This window comes from Cherax quadricarinatus, chromosome 10, assembly GCF_038502225.1.
Source record: "Cherax quadricarinatus isolate ZL_2023a chromosome 10, ASM3850222v1, whole genome shotgun sequence".
Taxonomy (NCBI): domain Eukaryota; kingdom Metazoa; phylum Arthropoda; class Malacostraca; order Decapoda; family Parastacidae; genus Cherax; species Cherax quadricarinatus.
Genome location: NC_091301.1, coordinates 50115157 through 50132910, shown reverse-complemented (window position 1 = coordinate 50132910; position 17754 = coordinate 50115157). Strand labels below are relative to the sequence as shown.

Here is a 17754-nt window from a genome sequence, read left to right as displayed (position 1 = left end):
AAATACAAAATGGGAATTGACACAGTTGTTTTTTGCTGATAATACTGTGCTTATGGGAGATTCTAAAGGAAAATTGCAAAGGTTAGTGGATGAGTTTGGGAGTGTGTGTAAAGGTAGAAAGTTGAAAGTGAACATAGAAAAGAGTAAGGCGATGAGGGTATCAAATGATTTAGATAAAGAAAAAATGGATATCAAATTGAGGAGGAGGAGGAGTATGGAAGAAGTGAATGTTTTCAGATAATACTTGGGAGTTGACGTGTCGGCGGATTTATGAAGGATGAGGTTAATCATAGAATTGATGAGGGAAAAAAGGTGAGTGGTGCATTAAGGTATATGTGGAGACAAAAATCATTATCTGTGGAGGCAAAGAAAGGAATGTATGAAAGTATAGTAGTACCAACACTCTTATATGGGTGTGAAGCTTGGGTTGTGAATGCAGCAGCAAGGAGGCAGTTGGAGGCAGTGGAGATGTCCTGTCTAAAGGCAATATGTGGTGTAAATATTATGCGGAAAATTCAGAGTGTGGAAATTAGGAGAAGGTGTGGAGTTAATAAAAGTATTAGTCAGAGGGCCGAAGAGGGGTTGTTGAGGTGGTTTGGTCATTTAGAGAGAATGGATCAAAGTAGAATGACATGGAGAGTGCATAAATCTGTTGGGGAAGGAAGGCGGGGTAGGGGTTGTCCTCGAAAAGGTTAGAAGGAAAGGGTAAGAGAGGTTTTGTGGGCGAGGGGCTTGGACCTCCAGCAGGCGTGCATGAGCGTGTTCGATAGGAGTGAATGGAGACGAATGGTATTTGGGACCTGACGATCTGTTGGAGTGTGAGCAGGGTAATATTTAGTGAAGAGATTCAGGGAAACTGGTTATTTTTTTATAGCCGGACTTGAGTCCTGGAAATGAGAAATACAATGCCTGCACTCTAAAGGAGGGATATGTCGTGTATCTTTATGAGTATATGCTTCTAAACTGCTGTGTTCTGAGCACCTCTGCAAAAACAGTGATTATATGTGAGTGAATTGAAAGTGTTGAATGATGATGAATGTATTTTCGTTTTGGGGATTTTCTTTTTTTTTGGGTCACCCAGCCTCGGTGGGAGACGGCCGACTTATTAAAAAAAAAAAAATTGTGAAGGTAATAAAACGAAAAAAAAAATTCTGATCAGTACTTACCAAGATACAGCGGCGGGAAGTTGACCCAAAATGACCGGGTGGCAGCAACATCAGTGACTTCCGCAAAATCGCATTTTTTTTATTTTACGTTTTTTATACTTTTTTCTTTTCTTTTCTAATTTTTTTCTTTTTCTAATAACATTTGTGGCCTGTGAGACCAATATAATGTACATGTATATTGTATAAGTGTACACTCATTTTATTCAACACAATAACTGCACTAATTTGTTTATCATTATATTGCTTACAAAACTTGTTTACAAGTTTATTGTAAACAAAATGATGAAAATATTAGTGCGGTTATTGTATTGAATACAACGGTGCCATATAGTACCATATGGTACAATGGTGCCATAGGGTGCAATGATACCATATAGTACAATTGTACATATGGTACAGTGGTACCATATGGTACAATATGGTACAATGGCACATGATACAAAGGTACCATATGATACAATGGCACTGTATGGTAGATTATGGTACAATGGCACCATTTGGTACAACGGTACCATATACAATGGTACCATATGGTGCAATGGTACCATATGGTGCAATGGTACCTTATGGTACCATATGGTGCAATGGTACCATATGATGCAATGGTACCATATGGTACATTGTACCATACAGTACAATGATACCATATGGTTCATTGTACCATATGGTACTATATGGTGCTGTTGTATTTAACACAAACACATTCATATTTTCATCATTGTTTTGTTGACAATAATTGTTTACAAAAAATATGCAAAAATGTTGTATATTAGTTATGTTCTATTATATACAGCAGGACCCCGCTTTACGGCGTTTCACTTTACGGCGTTCCGCTAATACGGTCATTTCAAATTATGACCAAAACTCGCTATACGGCTCCCCCCACCTGACTTTCTAATACGGTCACCGCGCCCCACCTTGTTTGTTTACATTCTTCGTGAGCTCAGTAAGCACTAAGTTTCTCCATTTTGTCTGGAAACTCCAAAATTTCAAATGTTTTTAAAAGTTATTTCATATTATATATATACTCTGATAATTATACTTATGTATACCTGTACTTAAATAAACTTACATACTGTGCTGGCATGCAGGTACACATTAAAATCAGTAAGAGTGTCTTATGTCTCCAGACGTCATATTAGTAATGATAATAATAATCATCGAGTCTCATTTAAATGTCGTATATTACGTTAAATACACATTTTCATTAATCCATCTATGATATTTTTTCAAAATTATATAATAAACACGATACATAACATAAAAAGATGATAAATACACCCCACAATAGAATAAATAAACATAAATATGAGATGTGGTAGCAGACGACTTGCACAAGTGACGCCATATTAGAAATAATAATAATAATAATCACCGAGTCTCATTAAATGTTGTATATTACGTTAACCCTTTGAGGGTCGACAGGCCATCTCCAAAACTCGTTCTCAGGGTCGACCAAATTTAAAAAAAAAAAAATTATTTTCTCTTATGAAAAGATAGAGAATCTTTTCCCGATCATAGAGACACCAAAAGTTTGAAATTTGATAGAAAACTTACGGAATTATGCTCTCGCAAAGTTAGTGGTCTCGGCGATGTTTACGCATCGGAGATTTTGCCCACTTTGAGCCCCATTTTCGGCTAATTTCCCTGTACTAGTCGACAAAAAACATGAATATTTCGCTAGAACTCCATTTTTTCTCTCGAATGGGTGCAAGAAACCACCCATTTATGAAATTCAACTATCCAGTACAGTGGTCAGAATTTAGCAATTTTGCCAATTTCACACAAATTTCAAAAGATGCCAATTTCCGAATAGGGTCCAGAATAAACAAGAACGACATTCCTGGCACTAAAATGACATTTCCTCTAGTCATTAGTCACGTCTCAAGGCCCCTCTTATATTCTTTTGCTTTCCACTTTGAATTTTTATTCTCAAAAAAATTATAAGATTTACTGTTATGCAGACTACTGCATTAGTGTAAAAAATGGTATAAATATTATTGGTGCACTAGTGAAAGAATATTAGACTCACCAGTTGATGTGTATTGCACGCTTGGCACGATTTGTTTACTTTTGAAGTTTGGTAAAAATCAAACATTTCTGCTACTTTGAGCTCAATTTCAAAGCACCTTTCATTGCAAAACCAGTCAAAATCATCTCAATTTCTGTAATATGTCTTCCATTCTATAAAATGAGACCAAGAAAACTAGAATACAACAATAAATACCATACGAAAATACACTGCAAAGTCGCTGATTTATTCCAAAAAAAAATGGTCAAAGTTTTTTTTTTCTCATTATGCACTGTGTGCTGCAGGATTTTTTTTAGATTGTGCACACTGACCACATAGACCCATTCTTTCATATGAAGGCCTACCAGCTTTCTCCCACTAGATTTGAGGCCGCTAGAATTTATGTGTACTAGTACGTCAAAAACCCCTACGCGTAAGACATACTAGTACAACCAAAACCCTCAAAGGGTTAATATACACATTTTCATTAATCTATCCATGATATTTTTTTCAAAATTATATAATGAACACGATACATAACATAAAAAGATGATAAATACACCCTACAATAGAATAAATAAACATAAATATGAGATGTGGTAGCCAGATAACTTGTACAAGTGATGCCAAGAATAACATTTTCTCTAATCTAACATAAGAGAAAATGTGTTACTGGGGGTAACTGTAGAAAATTATTCCTTTTGTATGTATGTAAGTAAGTTTATTCAGGTATACACAAATACAGTTACATAAATTATCATACATAACAACATGTCTAGATTACCCAGGATAACCCAAAAAAGTCAGAGTGACTTATTTCCATTGCCTTCACTCAGAGCATCATTTCTTCTCAAAATGATGTTACATGAGAATGGGAGTGTTCTTCTTTATTTATTCTACCGTATCAATGTAGAGACAACCTGTACACAATGTAACTTGTACACAAACCAGACGTGTACACTTCGTTTACAAAACTTACCTTCGCCTGGTTTGTTTACATAACTCTGAGCCTGTACTCTCTCATGCACTCATTCTTTCTCTCATTTATTCGTTTTATCTCATTTACTTACTCCTGACCCCACATTAAGACTACAAATATTTCAAGGTAAGTAATGAGTGAACTGTATATACATTTTATCGCTCTGGGATGCTTAAATGTAATAGAATATTATGTGTAGGTGGGTTGGCCTGGTATGGTAGCCCGGCTGACTACCATACATACCACACTTGATTTTTTACAATAAATACTACTCATCTCACCCTATATTTTAAGGTAAGTAATGAGTGAACTGTATATACATTTTATCGCTCTGGGATGCTTTAATATCATAGAATTGTATGTGTGGGTGGGGTGGCCTGGTATGGTAGCCTGGCTGACTACCATACATACCACACTTGATTTCTTACAATAAATACTACTTGTCTCACCCTAGATTAAGACTATAAATATTTTAAGGTAAGTAATGAGTGCACTATGTGTGTATTGTAGTTTTTTATTGTTTTTTGATGCCTGGTTCTATTGCTAACTTAATATATGTTAGTGTAAACTTGTTATCTAGTGTTTGTATGCATTTGTAAATGGAAAAAAGGGGTGTTCCACTTTACGGCGGTTTCCGCTTTACGGCGGTAGCCTGGAACCTAACCAGCCGTATAATTGGGGCCCTCCTGTATTTACAAATGTAATGGAACTCGACATGTTCCTTGAGGTGGATGACAAAGCGCTTTGTCTCGGAAACTGCGGAGTCGGTAACTAGCTTGTTCGCCACTCACTCAGTCTTGGCTGGTGTCTCATGCCTCCAACACCTATTGACCACATGGTACACGGTATCATATGTTACAGGGTACCATATGGTACATTGTACTATATGGTATAGGGTACCATGCAGCACAGAATAACATATGGTCCAGGGTACCATATGGCGCATTGTACTATATGGTACCATGCAGTACAGGATAACATATGGTACACGGTATCACATGTTACAGGGTACCATATGGTACATTGTACTGTATGGTATAGGGTACCATGCAGCACAGGATAACATATGGTCCAGGGTACCATATGGTGCATTGTACTATATGGTACCATGCAGTACAGGATAACATAATGGTGCAGGGTACCATATGGTACAGGGTACCATATGGCACAGGGTACCATATGGCACAGGGTACCATATGGTACAGGGTACCATATGGTACAGGGTACCATACAGTACAGGACACCATATGGTATAGATACAGGGATCCCTATGGAAATAAGTCACCCTGACTTTTTTGTGTTATCCTAGGATTTTATACATATGCTGCTATGTATGATAATCTATGTAATTGCATTTCTGTATACCTGAATAAACTTACTCAAGCACATGTGGCATCATAAGTAAGTTTATATAGGTATACACAAATAAAGTTACATAGAATATCATACTTAGCAGTATATCATATTTATATGCTATGTAACAGGTTTCATATATAATTTTGAGGAAAATATCATAGATGGATTAATGAAAATGCCTATATTGATGTAAAATAAAACATTTAGTGTGCCCAAGAGTGATTATTATTACGTAGTATTGCCGTCATGAGTAGAGAGAGACTTAGCGATTTTAATGTGTACCTGCACACCAGCACAGTGTGTAAGTATATTTAGGTACAGGTACACATAAGTATAATTATCAGAGTACATATAAAATATGCAGTAACTTTAAAACACTTGAAATTTTGGAAAGTTTCCTGACATAATAGATGTGGTCACGGAAAATGTAAACAAACCGGGTGGGGGGCGCCGTATTTGAAAGACCGCTTGCCATATAGCAAGTTTTGGTCATAATTTTACATCGCCGTATTAGCGGAACGCCGTAAAGTGGGGCCTTACTGTAGTTTTTATGGTTGTATTTTAAGACTAAAATGCCAAGAGAAACTGGCTGTTAACCCCTTCTGTATAAATTACTAAAAATAATAAAAAGAAAAATTTTATAAAGCAGGAATGTTTGAATGTGTGAGGATGTAATGCAGATTTTAAGAAAGATATGATTGGCAACGTTATGAATGAAAAGAAGTTAGAAGTCGTAGCTCTAAGTGAAACAAAGCTGAAGGTGGTAGGTGAGTTTCAGTGGGGAGAAATAATGGGATTAAGTCAGGAGCATCTGAGAGAGTTAGAGCTAAGGAAGGGGTAGCAATAATATTGCAGGATCAGTTATGAAAGGTGAAGAGCAAATATAAATGTATAAATTCAAGGATTATGTGGATTAAAATAAGGGTTGGATACAACCCTGTGTAAGGAACCTCCAGTATGAAGATAGACTTAAAGCCTTAAATCTCCACTCTCTGGAGAGGCATAGAATGAGGGGAGATATCATTGAAGTGTATAAGTGGATGACGGGCATAAGCAAGGGAGATATTAGTAAAGTACTGAGGGCGTCAAACCAGGTAAGAACCACAAATAATGGATTTAAGTTGGATAAATTTAGATTTAGAAAGGACATAGGTAAGTACTGGTTTTCTAACAGAGTTGTAGATGCGTGGAACAGTGTTCCCAGTGGGGTGAAGAGGCTAGGACCTTGGGTAGCTTTAAGAAGAGACTGGACAAATATATGAGTGGGAGGTGCTGGGTTTGATTGGTGTCATTGGGTACGGGAGTTATTTCTTGGGTAGCTTAAAGTAGAGGTCGTTTTGATAAGGACCTGCCTCGCATGGGCCAGTAGGCCTTCTGCAGTGTTCCTCCATTCTTATGTTCTTATAATAAGTGTTTATGTACCTGGAGAAGAGAGGAGTGTAGAGGAGAGAGAGAGAGATTTTGGAAGATGTTAAGCAAGTGGGAGGTTTTGAACCAAGTGAGAGAGTAATTGTGGTGGGGACATGAATGCTAATGTGGGAGAAACGGTTGTAGAGGGTATGTTAGGTAAGTTTGGGGTGCCAGGGGTAAATGATAATGGGGGGCCTTTGATTGAACTTCGTATAGAAAGAGGTTTGGTAATAAGTAATACAGGTTGACCATCACTGATCCAGCATCATTGGAACCTATTGGGTGCCAGATTAGTGATTTTGCCAGATTACAGAGTGGTTAGGTTAGAATATACTTAGCCCAATGGCGATATTTATGCATTGGCAATTTCACCCACTTTACGCCCCATTTTTGGCTCATTCCATTGTTCTGATCTACCAAACTCATAGCTCTTTTGCTAGTACAGTGGTCTCTCAATTATCGTCCTTAATTCGTTCCTGGAAGTGGGACTACTATCAAAATAGACGATTTTCGAATCAATTTTCCCCATAAGAAATAATGTAAATCCAATTAATTCGTTCCAGACACCCAGAAGTATCAACAACAATTTTTTTTTTACCTAAAAGATAGATTTACATGCACAAAAGAATGAACATTCAATATGACAGTTACCTTTATTAAAGGCTGTTGTTGATGAATGGAAGACAGGGAGGAGGAGAGAGGGAAGAGAGGTTATTGTTTGGAAGGGGAATCCCCCTCCATAAGGATCTAGGTCACTTCAGGGGTCACTTCCCTAGCATAAATATAGATTTACATGCAGAAGAAAATCCCAAATAACTGTAAGGCACTAATGAAATATGTAAATAAACATTGGTAATAGGGGTAGTTGATGAGTGGAACGGTCTGCCTAGTAGGGTGATCGAAGCTAAAACATTGGGTAGTTTCAAATTTAGGTTGGATAAATACATGAGTGAGAGGGGTTGGATTTGAGTCAGACTTGCACCTGAGCTTTTTGCTTGGGTAGCATTTGTTCTGTTAGTGGGTTGGATTTGTGAAGGACCGACCTAGTATGGGCCAGCAGGCTTATTGCAGTGTTCCTCCTTTCTTATGTTCTAAAAGCTATGGCTTGGGTAGTTTCAAATTTAGGTTGGATAAATACATGAGTAGTAAGGGAGAAAAAGTTAGCATATGAGAAGTTTTTACAAAGTAGAAGTGATGCAAGGAGGGAAGAGTATATGGAGAAAAAGAGAGAGGTTAAGAGAGTGGTGAAGCAATGTAAAAAGAGAGCAAATGAGAGAGTGGGTGAGATGTTATCAACAAATTTTGTTGAAAATAAGAAAAAGTTTTGGAGTGAGATTAACAAGTTAAGAAAGCCTAGAGAACAAATGGATTTGTCAGTTAAAAATAGGAGAGGAGAGTTATTAAATGGAGAGTTAGAGGTATTGGGAAGATGGAGGGAATATTTTGAGGAATTGTTAAATGTTGATGAAGATAGGGAAGCTGTGATTTCGTGTATAGGGCAAGGAGGAACAACATCTTGTAGGAGTGAGGAAGAGCCAGTTGTGAGTGTGGGGGAAGTTCGTGAGGCAGTAGGTAAAATGAATGGGGGTAAGGCAGCTGGGATTGATGGGATAAAGATAGAAATGTTAAAAGCAGGTGGGGATATAGTTTTGGAGTGGTTGGTGCAATTATTTAATAAATGTATGGAAGAGGGTAAGGTACCTAGGGATTGGCAGAGAGCATGCATAGTTCCTTTGTATAAAGGCAAAGGGGATAAAAGAGAGTGCAAAAATTATAGGGGGATAAGTCTGTGCTCTTGGGAGATTCTGAAGAGAAGTTGCAGAGATTGGTGGATGAATTTGGTAGGGTGTGCAAAAGAAGAAAATTAAAGGTGAATACAGGAAAGAGTAAGGTTATGAGGATAACAAAAAGATTAGGTGATGAAAGATTGAATATCAGATTGGAGGGAGAGAGTATGGAGGAGGTGAACGTATTCAGATATTTGGGAGTGGACGTGTCAGCGGATGGGTCTATGAAAGATGAGGTGAATCATAGAATTGATGAGGGAAAAAGAGTGAGTGGTGCACTTAGGAGTCTGTGGAGACAAAGAACTTTGTCCTTGGAGGCAAAGAGGGGAATGTATGAGAGTATAGTTTTACCAACGCTCTTATATGGGTGTGAAGCGTGGGTGATGAATGTTGCAGCGAGGAGAAGGCTGGAGGCAGTGGAGATGTCATGTCTGAGGGCAATGTGTGGTGTGAATATAATGCAGAGAATTCGTAGTTTGGAAGTTAGGAGGAGGTGCGGGATTACCAAAACTGTTGTCCAGAGGGCTGAGGAAGGGTTGTTGAGGTGGTTCGGACATGTAGAGAGAATGGAGCGAAACAGAATGACTTCAAGAGTGTATCAGTCTGTAGTGGAAGGAAGGCGGGGTAGGGGTCGGCCTAGGAAGGGTTGAAGGGAGGGGGTAAAGGAGGTTTTGTGTGCGAGGGGCTTGGACTTCCAGCAGGCATGCGTGAGCGTGTTTGATAGGAGTGAATGGAGACAAATGGTTTTTAATACTTGACGTGCTGTTGGAGTGTGAGCAAAGTAACATTTATGAAGGGATTCAGGGAAACCGGCAGGCCGGACTTGAGTCCTGGAGATGGGAAGTACAGTGCCTGCACTCTGAAGGAGGGGTGTTAATGTTGCAGTTTAAAAACTGTAGTGTAAAGCACCCTTCTGGCAAGACAGTGATGGAGTGAATGATGGTGAAAGTTTTTCTTTTTCGGGCCACCCTGCCTTGGTGGGAATCGGCCGGTGTGATAATAATAAAAAAATAAAATAAGTCTGTTGAGTATACCTGGCGAAGTGTATGGTAGAGTTATTATTGAAAGAATTAAGAGTAAGACAGAGAATAGGATAGCAGATGAACAAGGAGGCTTTAGGAAAGGTAGGGGGTGTGTGGACCAGGTGTTTACAGTGAAACATATAAGTGAACAGTATTTAGATAAGGCTAAAGAGGTCTTTGTGGCATTTATGGATTTGGAAAAGGCGTATGACAGGGTGGATAGGGGGGCAATGTGGCAGATGTTGCAGGTGTATGGTGTAGGAGGTAGGTTACTGAAAGCAGTGAAGAGTTTTTACGAGGATAGTGAGGCTCAAGTTAGAGTATGTAGGAAAGAGGGAAATTATTTCCCAGTAAAAGTAGGCCTTAGACAAGGATGTGTGATGTCACTGTGGTTGTTTAATATATTTATAGATGGGGTTGTAAGAGAAGTAAATGCGAGGGTCTTGGCAAGAGGCGTGGAGTTAAAAGATAAAGAATCACACATAAAGTGGGAGTTGTCTCAGTTGCTCTTTGCTGATGACACTGTGCTCTTGGGAGATTCTGAAGAGAAGTTGCAGAGATTGGTGGATGAATTTGGTAGGGTGTGCAAAAGAAGAAAATTGAAAGTGAATACAAGAAAGAGTAAGGTTATGAGGATAACAAAAAGATTAGGTGATGAAAGATTGGATATCAGATTGGAGGGAGAGAGTATGGAGGAGGTGAATGTATTCAGATATTTGGGAGTGGACGTGTCAGCGGATGGGTCTATGAAAGATGAGGTGAATCATAGAATTGATGAGGGGAAAAGGGCGAGTGGTGCACTTAGGAGTCTGTGGAGACAAAGAACTTTGTCCTTGGAGGCAAAGAGGGGAATGTATGAGAGTATAGTTTTACCAACGCTCTTATATGGGTGTGAAGCATGGGTGATGAATGTTGCAGCGAGGAGAAGGCTGGAGGTAGTGGAGATGTCATGTCTGAGAGCAATGTGTGGTGTGAATATAATGCAGAGAATTCGTAGTTTGGAAGTTAGGAGGAGGTGCGGGATTACCAAAACTGTTGTCTAGAGGGCTGAGGAAGGGTTGTTGAGGTGGTTCGGACATGTGGAGAGAATGGAGCGAAACAGAATAACTTCAAGAGTGTATCAGTCTGTAGTGGAAGGAAGGCGGGGTAGGGGTCGGCCTAGGAAAGGTTGGAGGGAGGGGGTAAAGGAGGTTTTGTGTGCGAGGGGCTTGGACTTCCAGCAGGCATGCATGAGCTTGTTTGATAGGAGTGAATGGAGACAAATGGTTTTTAATACTTGACGTGCTGTTGGAGTGTGAGCAAAGTAACATTTATGAAGGGGTTCAGGGAAACCGGCAGGCCAGACTTGAGTCCTGGAGATGGGAAGTACAGTGCCTGCACTGTGAAGGAGGGGTGTTAATATTGCAGTTTAAAACTGTAGTGTAAAGCACCCTTCTGGCAAGACAGTGATGGAGTAAATGATGGTGAAAGTTTTTCTTTTTCGGGCCACCCTGCCTTGGTGGGAATCGGCCAGTGTGATAATAATAATAAAAAAAATAAATACATGAGTGAAAGGGGTTGGATTTGAGTCGGACTTGCACCTGAGCTTATTGCTTGGGTAGCATTTGTTCTGTTAATGGGTTGGATTTGTGAAGGACTGGCCTAGTATGGGCCAGCAGGCCTGCTGCAGTGTTCCTCCTTTCTTATGTTCTTATTGGAGACTTGTTTGTGTGAGGGAGGGAGAGCAAGTTTATTGTTGGAGAATATGACACTAATATCAACTCTATGGCTTATTTATCTATCACAATTCAACTAATATGACATAATAAACAATATTAATAACATAGAAACATGGAATATACTCTAGAATGAATAAAATAAGTCATTATGTATGTCACGAGAGGTGTTGTGTTGTTGTTGGGTATATAAGGGCCACTGAGACTAAGCCGTCCATAATGGTGGTGAAGCAGCAGCTGAGGTGGTGGTGTTTCCTGTAGCCCTATATAACTCCAACAACATTGGAGGAGTTGGTAGAATCGCTGAATCACTAAAGAAGGAACCCTCTACCACCATCACTTCGACCTACCGCTATTACAACTGTTACCGCCATCACTACTACCTTCTACCACCATCACTACCACCATCAACCACTATCACAACTGCTTCCACTCTACCACCCCCACCTTTGTATTTTTCTACAAACTTTTTCATAAATTATATGTGTTTCTCACATTCTTTACCAAAGGGCTGGCACTAGAACCTTTCTATGGATCCATCGTAGCTTATTGAGCACTTGCAAGCACTAAAATCAATGGAATACAGTGGACCCTCGATCAATGATGGCATCGTATAATATTAAATCTGACTAGCGATACATTTTAACGCAAAAATTTTGCCTCGAATACTGCTAAGAAACTCGACCAATGCGATTCGTTCCATTTGAGACGTGTCCACATGTGATATGAGCGCGCCTCACTTGTCTCATGGGTGCCAGTGTTTACAAGCCAGCCACCGCGGTCGCATCCAAGCATACAATCAGAACATTTCATATTATCACAGCGTTTTTAGTGATTGCACCTGCAAAATAGGTCACCATGGGCCCCAAGAAAGCTTCTAGTGCCAACCCTGTGATAAAAAGATTGAGAATTAGTATGGAAATTAAGAAAGATTTTGAAGGGTTTGGGGCTAACTCTGAGACGCCTATGCCAGTTGTGGAATCCATTGTGCCTACTTCAAAGATTAAGGAACTGTGTGCAAAGTGGGTTGAACTGCAAACCTTTATGGATGAAAATCACCCTAACACAGCTATTGCAAGCTGTGCTGGTGACTATTACAATGACAATGTTATGGCCCATTTTAGACAAATCTTAAAGGAATGGGAGGTACAGGGCTCTATGGACAGATATGTTGTGCAACAGAGGTCCAGTGACTCTCAAGCTGGTCCTAGTGGCATTAAAAGAAGAAGGGAAGTAACCCCGGAAAAGGACTTGACACCTCAAGTCCTAATGGAAGGGGATTCCCCTTCTAAACACTAACACCATCCACACTCTTCCCTCCTCCCATCCCATCAATCATCACCAGATCTTCAATAAAGGTAAGTGTCATGTAACTGTACATGTCTTCTTCAGTTTGTGTGTATTAAAATTAATATTTCATGTGGTAAAATTTTTTTTTTCAATACTTTGGGGTGTCAGGAATGGATTAATTTGTTTTCCATTATTTCTTAGGGGGGAAATTAACTCGACTAACGATAATTTCGACTAATTATGAGCTCTCAGGAACGGATTAATATCGTTGGTCAAGGGTCCACTGTATTATGAAATATTTCGTAGGAGCATGTGAGGGGACCGTCGCTCACTGGTAAACAATGGCACACTGGCTGGGAAGGCAGGCCCGGTGGCTCAGAGCGTGAGTACGTGTCCTGGACGAAGGACGATTAGCGAGTTAACTGACTATTTGCGAGCCAATGTTTAGACGAAATAACGGGACTGTTTCTGAAATGGATGACTTTCAGGCCAGACGATTATTGAGGGACCACTGTATTCCTTCTATTATGTATATTGTGTACAAGAAATTGCTCATTTACTTATTTCAGCTACCCAATAAAGTGCTCAGAAATTGGTATTTTGGCCAATTTCACACACATTTCAAGAGATGCCAATTTTAAAATAGTATTCCAGAATAAACAATACAGACATTTCTGGCACTAAAATAACATTTTCTCTGTTCATTAGTCACATCTCCAGGCCCTTTTTTTTATTACATTTGCTTTCCATTTTGAATTTTAATTCACACAAAAAAAAAAATTGGAAAATTTACTGTTATGCAGACTACTGCATTATTGTAATAATTGTATAAATAATGTCAACCCATTCGTGACCGCGTATCAGACCGGCCAGTTGGGCACATTGGATTTATTTACTCTTGAACATCGGCAAAAATCAAACATTTCTGTTACTTTCAACTCGGTTTCAAGGTACTTTCCTTTGGAAAACCAATGAAAATCATGTCTATTTCTGTAAAGTATCTTCCATTCTACCAAATGAAACCAAAAAAATAAGAATACAGCCATAAAAAACATACAAAAATGCAACGCAAAGTCGCTGTTTTACACCGAAAACAGTGTCACAGTTTTTCCTCATTATGCACTGCGTGCTGCAGGATTTTTTTTTATATAGTGCACACTTACCACACAGACCTATTCTATCATATGCATGCCCAAATTTACCGGTCACAGCTTATGTGAGTGAGTGAGCTGAGCTCATGGCGACCGACAGTGGCTTCAAAGCCACCTTGTCTTTTATGGACAGTGTACGGTGTATGTGCTTTACACAAAGAGAAACATTTCTTTTATTCATTGGAACCATGGCTTGGGCTAAAAGTGAGCAGGTTATAACAATAAATGGAGAAAAAGAAATTGGAATGACTTATGCAGTAAGTAGCACCACCAACCCCAGAAATCTTTAATTATGCTAGCTGAAATTAGTGCTGGATTACTGATGGAACCTGATTACTGACTGCCTGATTAGTGATAGCCGACCTGTACATAATTTAAGTAAAAGAAAGAGTAATTAAACATATAAGATATGATATAGGGCATAATGACACTAGTTTGTTGAACTATATATTCATAGATAAACGACTTATGCGTAGATTTCAGGATGTGCATGTTTACAGAGGGGCAGCAGATATATCAGATTATTTTTACTTGTAGCTACAATGAGAGTAAAAGGTAGATGAGATACAACGAGAATGGAATCAGCAAGTAAGAGAGAGGCAAAGGTTTATCAACTCGAGGAGGCAGCTAGGGTAAGATATAAACAACTATTGGAAGAGAGATGGGCTAGTGAGAGTACAGACAATGAGGTTGAACAAGTATGGGGTAGATTTAAGAATGTAGTGTCAGAGTGGTTGAATAATGAGGTAAAGAGAGTAGTAAGAGAGAAAAAGTCTGCATATTGGGTGGCCCGGTGGCCTGGTGGCTAAAGCTCCCGCTTCACACACGGAGGGCCCGGGTTCGATTCCCGGCGGGTGGAAACATTTCGACACGTGTTTCCTTACACCTGTTGTCCTGTTCACCTAGCAGCAAATAGGTACCTGGGTGTTAGTCGACTGGTGTGGGTCGCATCCTGGGGGACAAGATTAAGGACCCCAATGGAAATAAGTTAGACAGTCCTCGATGACGCACTGACTTTCTTGGGTTATCCTGGGTGGCTAACCCTTCGGGGTTAAAAATCCGAACAAAATCTTATCTTATCTTATCTTATCTTATGAGATGTTTTTACGAAGTAGACGTGATGCAAGGAAGGAGGAGTATATGGAGAGAAAAAGAGAGGTTAAGAGAGTGTTGAAGGAATGTAAAAAGAGAGCAAGTGAGAAACTATCAACAAATTTTGCTGAGAATAAAAAGTTTTGGAGTGAGAATAATAAGTTGATAAAGCCTAAGGAACTAATGAATTTGACAATTAAAAATAAGAGAAGAGAGTTATTTGATGGAGAATTGGAAGTATTGGGAAGATGGATCACTTCTCACCTACATCACTTCTCACTTGCATCACTTCCCACCTGGATCACTTCCCACTTGCATCACTTCCCACCTGGATCATTAGAGTGGTCATATATTGGAGGCAGGTAGGAAGGCAACAAGTTCCACTGTTATTTACTGTTACACATAAATCATATGTATTAACGTGTCAGTTTGGTTGTAGGTTGATGATAATGACAGGTATAAATGTGATGTGGATGACAGGGTTGTGAAATATGTTGAGAAATAAGATCTTTCATATCCAGCACGCATTCATGTTAATATACCAGTGTGTTAATGTAATTAGTTTGTATATGAGTTAATGTTCTGTGAATGAACACAAACACACTGGCTGGTCACACTGTTATTACCTGCTTGTTTCTTCAGGTTAACATTGTCATGTTCTGTCATCACTAGTTATTCTACTGTAATTTTTTTTATGTCAAGTGATAGTAGCATTTACTATCTTGATGAGTGCAACAAATGCCTGAGTAGACTCATTGAAGCTAAAACCTTGAGTAACTTTAAAAATAGGTTAAACATGTACATAAGTGGATGTGAGGTGGATCTGCCTAGCATGAGCCAGTAGGCCTGCAGCAGTGCTCCTTCTTTCTTAAGTGTTTGTGGCTTGGACCTGCCTAGCATGGGCCAGTAGACCTGCAGCAGTGCTCCTTCTTATGTTCTTAGTACAATATTTTTGCTTTTATTGAGGTTGATTTGGAGATGTTGGGATGAGTGATAATTGTGTTGTTTCAGGAAGAGATATACCTGCAGCGTGTGGCAGAGCTGGATGAGATCACCCAGCAGAGAGACCAACAAAGGAAGTACCATGAGGACCTGAGGAAGCAGCGTCTGAACGAGTTTATGACGGGTTTTACCATTATATCCAACAAACTGAAGGAAATGTACCAGATGATAACCTTAGGAGGAGACGCTGAGCTGGAGTTGGTCGACTCTCTGGACCCATTCAGTGAAGGCATTGTTTTTAGGTGAGGAAACATTGTACATTATGAATTGTGGGTTTATAAACTTAACTAGAGTAGTCAAGGTCTGTAATTAAAATAAGAGGAGACAAGTGATTATTATGGCTTGATGTGCTGTTGAAGTGGAAGCTGGACAAGTATCTTCACCAAGTGACAGATCAACCAGGCTGTGATGGATATGTGGGGCAGCAGACCTCCTGCAGCAACAGCCTGGTTGACCAGGCAAGCACCAGACCAGCCTGGCCCATGGCTGGGCTCAGAGAATAGATTAATTCTCGAAACTCTTCAAAGGTAAAGGCATATCAAAGGTAGAGTGACTGCGCCATCAGCAGTGTAGAGTGACTGCATCAGCAGTGTAGTGTGATTACATCAGCAGTGTAGAGTGACTGTACCATCAGCAATGAAGAGTGACTGCACTGTCAGCTGTGTAGAGTGACTGCACCATCAGCAGTGTAGAGTGACTGCACCGTCAGCAGTGTAGAGTGACTGCACCGTCAGCAGTGTAGAGTGACTGTACTATCAGCAGTGTAGAGTGACTGTACCATCAGCAGTGTAGAGTGACTGTACCATCAGCAGTGTAGAGTGACTGTACCATCAGCAGTGTAGAGTGACTGTATCATCAGCAGTGTAGAGTGACTGTACCATCAGCAGTGTAGAGTGACTGCATTGTCAACAATGTAGAGTGACTGTACCATCAGCAGTGTAGAGTGACTGTACCATCAGCAGTGTAGAGTGACTGTACCATCAGCAGTGTAGAGTGACTGCACTGTCAACAATGTAGAGGGACTGTACCATCAGCAGTGTAGTGACTGTATCATCAGCAGTGTAGAGTGACTGTATCATAAGCAGTGTAGAGTGACTGCACTGTCAGCAGTGTAGAGTGACTGCACCATCAGCAGTACAGTGACTATCATCAGCAGTGTAGAGTGACAGTCTTGTCTGATACTGTGCTTCATGTAGTTTCATATACTCCAGCATTTCTAAAAACATTGCTGGGACCTATAAATAATTTGTATGTATTTCTAGACAAAAGTATGTGACCAAGACAGGTGAACATGTTCACCTGTCAGTGTGTTTGTGACTGATTACTATCTCCATACCTAATATTTGTGTCAGAGCAAAGATTGGCTATAAAATCACAAGAGCTGCTATAGATTGTAATTTATTTTTAATGTCGGCCGTTTCCCACTGGTTACTCACTGTTCGTTTGGTGCATTTGCTGGGGTAGCTATAAAGTCACATGATCAAACCCGATGTTAGAGCTGCTGGGGTTGTCTCACTCATTTACCTCATTGCCTTTCTTAGGAATCACATAGAGCACTCTCTCACTCTGGCGGTTGATTTGTGGAAACAGCGAACTTAGTCTGCTTTGTCAGCTCTTCTTCTTGTTAGATTCTGGTTTATATAGAGTATGTCTCCATGGGTGAGACAGAACGTACTGCTCGTTCCTATGTGAAACACCTTGTTGTAGGGACTTGTTGATGGTATGAATATCAATCGAGTAGTACAAAGATATTACTAGGTTTATGCACATAGT

At 39.7% G+C, this 17754-nt stretch overlaps 1 protein-coding gene across 3 annotated transcripts in view; it reads left to right on the top strand.

Moving 5' to 3' along the window:
• The window catches only part of glu (structural maintenance of chromosomes 4-like protein gluon), a 429361-nt gene that overhangs the window by 268599 nt on the left and 143008 nt on the right, over window positions 1-17754 (top strand). For all 3 annotated transcript variants that reach the window (XM_070083815.1, XM_070083816.1, XM_070083817.1), the window contains one exon: window positions 15991-16223. In XM_070083815.1, the coding sequence (XP_069939916.1) occupies window positions 15991-16223 (233 nt within the window). The remainder of the gene's footprint in view (window positions 1-15990; window positions 16224-17754) is intronic.